This window comes from Zea mays, chromosome 7, assembly GCF_902167145.1.
Source record: "Zea mays cultivar B73 chromosome 7, Zm-B73-REFERENCE-NAM-5.0, whole genome shotgun sequence".
NCBI lineage: Eukaryota > Viridiplantae > Streptophyta > Magnoliopsida > Poales > Poaceae > Zea > Zea mays.
In genome coordinates, this window is record NC_050102.1 from 39,411,009 (window position 1) to 39,421,096 (window position 10,088).

The 10,088-nt window shown below is 45.8% G+C and overlaps 1 protein-coding gene across 2 annotated transcripts; it reads right to left on the reverse strand.

Annotated features, from left to right (window-relative positions):
* Nucleotides 1-2,058: 2,058 nt before the first annotated feature.
* On the reverse strand, nt 2,059-6,572 carry LOC100383469 (uncharacterized). 2 transcript variants are annotated; one of them, XM_008653511.4, is made up of 3 exons: nt 6,185-6,572; nt 4,351-6,078; nt 2,059-2,673 (listed from the first exon to the last, which is right to left on the reverse strand). In XM_008653511.4, the coding sequence occupies exons 2-3, from the start codon at nt 5,980-5,982 to the stop codon at nt 2,341-2,343; spliced, it is 1,965 nt and encodes a 654-aa protein (XP_008651733.1). In that variant the 5' UTR covers nt 5,983-6,078; nt 6,185-6,572; the 3' UTR covers nt 2,059-2,340.
* Nucleotides 6,573-10,088: the final 3,516 nt, after the last annotated feature.

Below are 10,088 nucleotides of genomic sequence, written 5' to 3' on the forward strand. Positions count from 1 at the left end.
GTAGGTTGAATTCCATCAAATCTTCATATCAAGGCCAAATTTCCTAGGTTTCATACTATTTGCTTTGCAGTACTCAGCAAACTTTGTAACCATTTGAGGGGTACTAGTTATGAATCGAATAGCAGCACGAATATTCTCCAAAAATTTACTTACAACTGTTATGCCATCCCGAACAACCAAGTTTATGATATGGCACACACACCTTTGGTGAAAAACATAGCCATCAATGTATGACTGCAGTTGAGGGGTAAGAAATTCATTTGCATTTGTATTTGAGGAAGCATTATCAAGAGTGATAGAGAGAATTTTATTCTTTATCTCAAAATCATTTACCACTTCTAGAATATGATTAGCAATGGCAGTACCAGTATGTGAATCATTCATTACTCTAAAACCAATAACACGCTTGTTCAGACAATATGAATTATCCAAACAGTGGGCATTCTTTTGGTGTGATGATGTCCATATATCAGAAGTTAAAGCAAATGAAAACTAAACATTCTTAAAATTTTCTTTAAGTGCAGCAAGTTTTTTTGGTACAACGACATCAAATCATATTTTGTAGTAGTTCTACTAACAGATTGGTACTGTGGACAGAAAGCACGTTGAATCAAATTCTTAAAATTTTGGCTTTCACCAATCATAATAGGTAAGTCTTCAGAGACGATGTAATTGATAATTTCTTCATGTGCTACCTGTGGGTTGTAAACCCATGTACTTACAGTGCCATCGGCAGCGAAGTTCAATTGGGTTTGCACACCTCCACTAACAGTTTGCCCTACCTTCTTCAAACATGCTTTGAAGTGACGATTCAAATGTCCAGTTCCACCAGCAGAATCTGCACTCAACTCAGTTTTACAATAATGACATATAGCGATAAAACTCATTATACCATTCTCAGTAATTTCCCGCTTATCCATATGATTCCAACACTCTGCCCTGGAAACAGAGGCTTTAGATTTTTCGGGGTAGTGGCACTGGCACATGATCACCATCATCCGGATCCCCACCAACATCTGCTAGGGAGGATGCACTAGCCACAAAGGATTCAACTTCAACATGAACCCTATCAGCAGATTCGGTACCAGTACTATTTAAAGCAGCATTTCCTACGATTGGGGAGAGTTAGGGAGGATTGCTACAACCATCGTTCCTACTAACAGAAGACTTCTTAACGGCTGCCCTCTTCCTCCCCATGGTGGCTGGTCAGTGGTCACTACTCACTGGTGGCTTGGTTAGTGCCGAGATAGACTGCTGAGAGCCTGAGAGGGGGTAGATAAATAGTGATGTTGCCGAGATAGACTCATGGACGTTGCGGACGTTGCGAAGTGCAGGAGCAGGAAGCCAGGAAGCTAGGCTACTAGGCGTGCTGTAGATGAATGGATGGTGGCGGCCGACAGAGGGAAGTGTGAGGAAACCCCAATCGCGTGCGGTAGATGAATGACTGAGTGAGTCGGCCTGCATGACTAGGTCTGCGGTGGATAAAACCTAATCGTGTGCGGCCGTGCGCCATGCACCGTGCTGTTTCCGTGCCGGGCCGACACGAACCCGGCCCACAGCGACGTGTCGGGCCTTATAGCACGACGGGCTGACATTTAGAGCACGGCCCAGTCCGTGATTCGTGCCGTGCTAGCCCGATTTTAAATTAGCCGTGTCGGGCCGTGCTTTGTTCCATTTTTCACGGGCCGTGCTCGGACCGGCATGGCCCAGACTTTCAAGACTAGCTACGTATGAGGAGAGTGTGAAAGGTGTTTTTAAAAAAAACGTCAATCGAAGATGATTGGACGAAGGATGCATATTGAGTGTATGCACAGAATATAAGTATTTGAGCATGCGTAGCGTAGGCGTAGCTATGGTTGGAAAAGGAGAATAAAGAAGACGCGCCGTACCTACGCAGTACGGAGGACATAGGGCTGTACATCACTGGGAAATGGATCCACAGGAACATGATCAGCTACAGTTCCTACTACCATTCGACAAACATACTACAGCAAAAGGGCATCGATTGTTGTTGGAAAATTGGCACGGTAAAGAAGGCAGTAACTTAAAACAATCATATCAGAAGGCGCCACACCTCAAAATCTACCAATACAGTAGATTGCAATGATAATCAGGACCCAAACGATGGGTTAAACGAAAGAATGTTGACAGCAGATCTGTTATCACAATGAAAGAAGACAAGCGGTCGCTTCTCAATATTCGACGTCAGAGCAGCCGAAATCTCCAAATCTTCCAATCATCCCTCCTGTTAGATCCTGAAGAGTATAGCCCTTTTCACCCACTCACAGCATAACTTTAACTCCCCCCCCCCCCCCACCAATGCTATCACCTACGTACTATCTATGCGCCGCTCCTGCCTTTCTTCGACTTGTTCTTGTTTTCTTGTGTCTTCTTTTTCTTCTCTTCAGGTGTTGTCCACACGTAATTGGAAGGAATGGCGAATGGGTCCTGGATGTCCTCCACGCGGCTGCTTGGGCCAGGTGCCGTCGACAAGTTCTGGAGGTAGGGCGCCTTGATCCACTGAATCCAGGAACTTGAAGAAGGCTGCACTGCTGGGCTCTTGCTGTTGTCAGGACTTGAGGGTGGTGTGGTGAACTCATCTAGCGGCTGTAGCTCTTCAAATTTTGTGAATGTCACAAGCACTCTGATTGTAGGCACGACTGGAATAGCGACCTGGGAGGGAAAATCTTTACTGAGCTATAATTCACTATTACAATGGCACCGAAAGGATCATAACTTGCAGGGAAGAAATTGTTTAATCAACAAAGAGCAAGATTAGATAGAAGATTATTTCTGCAGTAGGCAACAAACAGTACAAATTAATTTTCTCAATCTAAACATGCATAGTTCTTAGTTGCATTGGTTTGACTGAAATGATATACCAGCATCTGTTGAATGGGAGTACTTCACCGCAGATTGCATATATCAAAGACAAACAAATGAGTCAGGCAAACTCTCTATGCTTTATGTATTTCCTCTTGTATTTGAACAGTGCCTACTAAGCCTACTGCCTGTTTCAAGAGCATGATGTCTGTATAAAAGTGCAACAAGTTTTTTTTACCAAGCATACGTACATCTATATAGTACAAGTGTACAACAACAAAGCCATTTAGTACTAAGCAAATTGGGGTAGGCTGTACATACACCTATAGTATTTAGGAAAAATTATATAAAATACAGGAATCTAGAGCAAACTTCCTGTTAACAAATGAGCGGATAACACTAGATGTAGTATGCATTATCACAAATTAGTATGTAAAACATGGATAACACTAGATGGTACTATTTTCCTATAAAAAAATTTATATCCTATTTCACTCCTCGGATCCCCTAGATTCATTTTAATGTTGCCTCTATGGGATTCCCTCAACCAATCCAATAAAAGTCAAATATCATGCTAAATAGCTAACAAAAATGTAGAACCACACCAATGATAACGAAAACAGGAAAAATGTAACAACATCAATATCAGCAATCTTGAGAAATAGATACATTGTTGCAAATTGTAAACTGTCAGGTCGTCCTGATACCAACTCCAATACCTAACTAAAATTGTACAGAACGAGCCATTTGAATGATAAGCATAGAATTTCATGCCTTGCATTGAAAAGTTAGGCACATATAATATCCTACCTCAAACTGAAAATATAATCTTTCAAGACAAATGCAACTTTGAACAGCTGTATTACAAATGAATATGATGTCTAAAGGTATGCAATATCAATAGTCAGTCACTTAATAAACCCAGCCTACAGTAATTTAAATTGATACTAAGTCCGATTAATATTTTTTCCCTGAAGCAGCCAATAATGGAGCTAAGATTTGATAAAATCAGCAATATACATACCAATTTGCAGCAACTTTCCAATAAATATTGATAAATATGTTAGTTTGTCAACAGCCAGAATCAATTTTAGACTAAGAACACATGTTTCATACAAGTTGTGCAACCAATCGAACACCCAAAAGAACACTGTCTGTGCTATGAATTATGAAATGTTATCAACAGGACGATTTCAATGTGCCCACATGGGACAGAAAATTATCAGATTTATGGAAGAGAAGAAAAAGGTCAACAATTATCTACAAACTGCAGCACAGCTATTTAGACAACTATGTATGTATAAATATGTTGACTACTGCAAGATAGTTCTGAAATAAGCTCATGTATTCAAGCATGCAGGGTAATTAATATATACAGTGATGATTTTTCTAACAACAAAAACTGACACAAAGTTGAGTGTTAAACTAGATATGAAACAATCAAGGTGAATTAACAGAACACATAATGGTGGGACAAGCTCTATAGAGAAGGTTTTGCTGCATCTTGAAACGTGTATCAGAACATACCTTGACAGGAAATGTGCCTGGAGGGAGTTTTGTTGTAAGTAGATCCCTCAAACGACGAATTGCCTTCACTTTGTTTGCAAGAATATCAAGCAATGGCAGCAGCTCCTCAGTCCGAAGAGGGAAATTTGGAGAGAGCCAGAGAACAGGCCTTAGGCCTTTTTTGTACTCACTTTCTTTGGAACCTTCTTTGCGCCTATGCCCATTCTCTGCAGAAGCAACATGTCTCCTACTATCCCTTTCCCTGATCCTTCTGTTGTCATCTGGTCTGACTACATCTACCGAATGCCTTCCCGGTCTTGTTTGTACATTTGAGGGCGATTCAATGACGAGGTCACTCACCTTGTCATCTACACAGAGCGAGTTCCTTGGAGATGCCATCTTCTTCACCCCCTCTGACTTGCTAACCTGACTTCTCTTTCCCCAATTACTGAACCAACCTTTCTTGTCATGCTTACCCTCCCCATTTCCAGAAACACTCATGTCCTCAATGGGTACCTCCCTCTCCCTTGGCTCAAAGCAACTATGTCGAGGGCCAGCAAATGAGTCAGATTGGTCTTCCCCACCGGCATCCGGAGAATCCATTTTTAGCGCAGCCTCCAACTGCTTCTTCTCCTCCTCTGTCAGAACATCATCAAACCCCTCACTCTCTATATCATTGTCATTGCAAGATGAAAAGAATTCTTCATCCGTCATCGCCCCCGGGACCCTCCTTGACTTGACACTGACCACCACATGATTCATTTCATACACCTTGGCCTTCCACGGGCCAACCGCCTCTGTCCGTTCCTGCCGCCGCCAAGTGAGCTGTGGGAGCAACAGCGCTTGGGTGACGTCAATCCCCGGACGGAAGATGTTGGTCTGTGACATTGCAGCGACCTCCTGCTGGACTTCTGCATCTGAGGCTGGGGTGCCTGCCCCCTCCAGCGCGTTCATAATCTCCTTGTCCTTGTGGTTGATCATGCACAGTGAACCCGGCGGCACCTTGCCATCCTCCGACCCTTCCCCGAGGAAGAGTATGGTCTGGTCGGAGCGTTGGATCTTGAAGCCATCGAAACCAGCGAGGGTCATGTCGGCGCGGAGGTTGGAGCCACGCTTCCAGACCCTGTAGGTGTCGGAGGGCGCGATGCGGGAAATGAATGGGATGACGGAGCTCTCAAAATGGAAGGTGATCTCCATGTAGAAGTCCCGCATCCGGCGCATGGCGGCGACGACGCGGGGCAGTCGGCGGCACCACTTGGCCCAGGCGAGGGGCTGGTAGTGGCGCACGATGACGCGCGCCAGGGCCTCCTCGCGCGTGCAGATGGCCTCCTGGAGGGCGCTCCAACCCTGCTCGTTCTGCAGGCTCCAGTCGGCGCCGGCCGCCATGAGCATCTCGGCCGCCGTGGGGTCACAGAGGCGCACGGCGAGGTGGAGCGGCGTCTCCCGCCCGGGCACGTCGCGGCGGTCGATGACCGCCGAGACGGCCTCGGCGCGGGCCTCCTCGGCGACGGAGTCCGCTTCCGTCCGGATCTCCTCGGGCCGGCGCGCCCGCGGGAGCGCGTCCAGCACGCGGCGCAGCGCGGCGTGGTCCCGGGCCGCCACAGCGTGGTGTGCTGGGCTGTGCGCGTACCTGGCGGCGTCGACACCGGCCATCGCGGCGTCCGTCCGCGCCCGGCGAAATCTCCCTTCGTCGCCCTCCAGGAAGACTAGGGAATCGAAGGAGAACAAACGCCGCCTCTACTCCTCCCCCTTATTTGCGGAAGCAGTGGAAGGTAAGAATTGAGCGGAACGTATGGCAGCGGAAATCAATCGCTCGGTGATATTAAGAAAGTCGAAAAGGAGCTTACTTGCTTACCAGTCGCCCCCAATCTTGGAGTTTCTCTCTGCTTCCTTGCCTTGTCTCTTTGGGTTCCCTGCTCCCCCTCTCTCTCCCTCTCTCCTCCCTCGGCTTGGCTCTGTTGTATTACTCCCACCCTCGTCTCCCCTCTCTCTCAAGACCCAGGCTAGAGTAGACTGGGCATCGCCTCCCCCTCCCTCACGTCATGATGGGCTTGCCCACGGACAGGGGAAAAGTATTGAAGTCTAGAGAGGGAAAGCGAGAGAGAGAGCGAGGGACACCCGAAGCAGCCTTGCCATGGCCCATGGGGCGACGTGGGAGATTGAAAAGTGAACAAGACGGAAGGGGGGAGAACTTTCTTCTCTCCCCTCTGCCCCTATCTTGTTTCTCTCTCTATGCACACATTTCTTCGGGTCCTTTGTGCAAAAGGGAGGAGAACCGTTTTGTTATGCGATTTTCTGTCTCTATCTACAAATTAAAATTACGCCGCTGATTGATCGCTAATCAATTGGCGTTTTATGATTCTTTTGAGCGTTTTGGATTTTATGACACGTCATGCGTGTGCCTAGCCCTGCAATACGGAGCGAAATCCATCCACAGACCACACTGTTGCTTCATTGTCGTAGTATGTTTCACCTACATGTCCAATATTTAGGCTCCTTAAGTATAGCTCTTTAGAAGGCTCCATCTCAGACGGGCTATATCTCATGCTCATCGTGAAGCTCTACCAAACGATTAAAAATAGCTTCTAAACTAGTTGTGGGGAATAATGTGTATGAACTCACTAAATGTGGGAGTTTATGTGAAGTGTAAGACTAATCAATAAATAATGGTTGAAGCTGAGCATTGCTTTTAATAAGTTGGTTAAATTTTATTAGCAGTTACTAAATGTAAGTATATACCAAAACAGAGTAATGATAGATCAAAATTAATAATAAAACACAATGTGATGTAAATGACCAGTTAAATTTAATCGGTACGCATCCACGACCATGGGATCAAGGATCCACGGCCAGAATTCATTCACACCTTGACCCAATCCAGCCGAAAGGGTGTTCGCGCATCACTATCGTTGGTCGCCTATCTAACGGTTAGGATTAGATCACCTATTCTGAACCGGTATGCAACCCGCACCGTCAATAGGGAGATCGGCGGACGAGATTTTATTATCCGAGCTCTAATCGCGGCTGATGAACCTAACATGTGCGGCAGAGATCTATCTCGAGCACGATCTAATCTCAGCCGTCAAAACACGATGAACGCCTACGAATCCGCCCTCTACCTCCCGCACCTAGGCACGGCGACGCGGATGCGGCCGAGGCGGCGCTCTCGCCGGAGTTCAACCAACCCGGCCATCTACCGACTGGATCCAAGCGAAACCCAATCCGTTTCAAAGGGGAGAAGAAAGTGGACGTGTATGGGGGCTTACCGGAAAGGGAAAACGGCCCGCGGACACCTGGCCACGACATGGCATGGCCCCGGGATGAAGTCTGGACTCCGGTGAGCAATCAACGACGTCCCCGGTCCAAGCACCACCCGTAGAGGACCCACGCAGTTTCCCCACAATCAGGCGAAGCTTCACGGCTAGCAGCGCACCCCGATTGTGTGTGTGGTTGGATTCCCACCGCAGCGGACCTCCCGTGCTCGGCGACGGTGACTCTACTCCCACGGTGTTGGCGAGGTACGCGAGGGTAAAGCGGTGGCCAGGCTAGCAGGGCGAGAGGGCAGGTGTTCGCTTATAAGCAGGTTGGAGGAATCGACCCCCGAGGACATGACCGCACCAGAATACTCGGGTTCTGTTGCGCGGCGTGATTTCGCCGGGGAAGGTGACTCTAACAGGCTGCCCCCATGCGCCAAAGAGTCCGGGATCAACTGGTGACTCGTAGTGACTGGCGAAGTTGGGCCCATACGTCAGCGTCCCCGCGCGCGCGAATGCTTCTGGCAACAACCGGCTGACCACGTAGGCCCACTTGTCGGCGCCTGATTCAAGGAATTGGGCTACGCGGTGGAATGGGCCGAAAACGGGCCAACTAGCCCATTTAGCTTTCTTTTCCCTTTTCTTTTTCTTTTATTTTCTATTTTATTTTCCTTTTTATTTTTAGATTTCAAATTTGCATTCAAATTTTGTTGTGAATTTTGTACAAATCAAATTACCAGTATGAAGAGATATCTTGATTTATATATATTCTTCTTTATATTGTTTATTATTTTCCTTTTTTTCTTTTTTTTCTATTTCATCTTCAAATTCTAGATTTCAAAAATAGGTTTAATCCCAATTTTAACATTAATATATTTTTATTACTATTATTATTATTAAATGCACAAACAAATAAACTCCAACATGATGCACTATTTCCTTTATTTAATATAATTGTTAGTAGTCAAGGTGGCCCCAAGATTTGAATCTGCAAAAAAAATGATGAAGACAAACAAGTAATCAAATAAACCTTTTATAATTCCCCAATTCTTATACATTTTATAAACCCAATTATTTGGGTATTACAAATCCTACCCCCCTTAAAAAGAATCTCGACCTCGAGATTAAGACGAGCTAGGGAAAAGGTGGGGAAATTCTACTCGTAGCTCTTCTTCTCTCTCCCAAGTAGCTTCATCTTCACTATGATGACTCCATTGTACTTTGCACATCTTAATCACTTTATTCCTCGTAACCCGAGTCAAAGTATCAAGAATCTTGATAGGGTACTCAGTATAAGTCAGATCATCTTGAACACTTGGTTCCTCCATGGGTAGTTGCTCTTCTAGTACCCTGAGGCACTTCGTCAACTGGGATACATGGAAGACATCATGTACATCCACAAGATGGTCGGGTAGTTTCAGTTGATAGGCAACTTCTCCCACTTGCTTTAGGATCATGAAGGGTCCAATAAAGCGAGGGGACAACTTCCCTTTAACTTTAAATCTCATCATATCCCGGATCGGTGACACCTTCAGATACACGTGATCACCCTCTTTGAACTCTAACTGCCTTCTCCGGGTATCTGCATAGCTCTTCTATCTAGACTGTGCAGTTCTCAAGTTCTCCCATATCAACCGGCCTTGTTCTTCTGCCTCTTGTATAATCTGTGGCCCAAAGAACTGCCTTTCACCAGTTTGATCCTAATACAGAGGAGTTCTGCACTTTCTTCCATATAAAGCTTCAAACGGGGACATCTTCAAACTGGCCTGATAATTGTTATTGTAAGAGAACTCCGCATAGGGTAAACTCTTATCCCAACTGCCACCATGTTTAAGAGCACAAGCTCTTAACATATCCTCTAGTACTTGGTTAGTTCTCTTGGTCTGCCCATCAGTTTGAGGATGGTAGGCCGAGCTAAAATTCAACTTCGTGTCCAAGCACTCATGCAACTTCTGCCAAAACCGAGAAATGAATTGGGATCCCCGGTCTGACACGATCTTCTTAGGTACTCCATGTAGACAAACTATTTGGGCCATATACAACTCAGCTAGCTTGGCCCCGTGTAATTAGTCCTCACATGAATGAAGTAAGCCACTTTTGTGAGTCTATCCACGATCACCCAAATAGAGTCATACCCAGCATAAGTGCGGGGTAGACCAACAATGAAGTCCATACCAATTTCTTCCCACTTCCACTTGAGTACCTTCAGCGGGTGAAGTAATCCAGCTGGTCTCTAATGTTCAGCTTTTACCCTCTGCAAACATCACACACTGCCACATGTGAAGCAACATCTCTTTTTAGACCATACCACCAATACTTTTGTTTCAGATCTTGATACATTTTGGTACTGCCAGGATGGATGGAGTAGGCTGAGTCATGTGCTTCCTTCAATATGGTTTCACGAAGACTATCAATATCTGGGACACAAATCCTGTTTGAACCAGATTGTGCCCTACTCATCTTCCGTGAAGTCTGGACCTCTAACTTCTGCCATCAGATCTTTGA

What these genes read in the sequence shown, in the direction of transcription:
- LOC100383469 (XM_008653511.4), bottom strand. Translation starts at nt 5,982, where the DNA reads ATGGCCGGTGTCGACGCCGCCAGGTACGCGCACAGCCCAGCACACCAC. An exon ending in CAGGCACATTTCCTGTCAAG is followed by an intron (nt 2,674 to 4,350) that starts GTATGTTCTGAT and finishes TTTCCCTCCCAG; the next exon opens with GTCGCTATTCCAGTCGTGCC.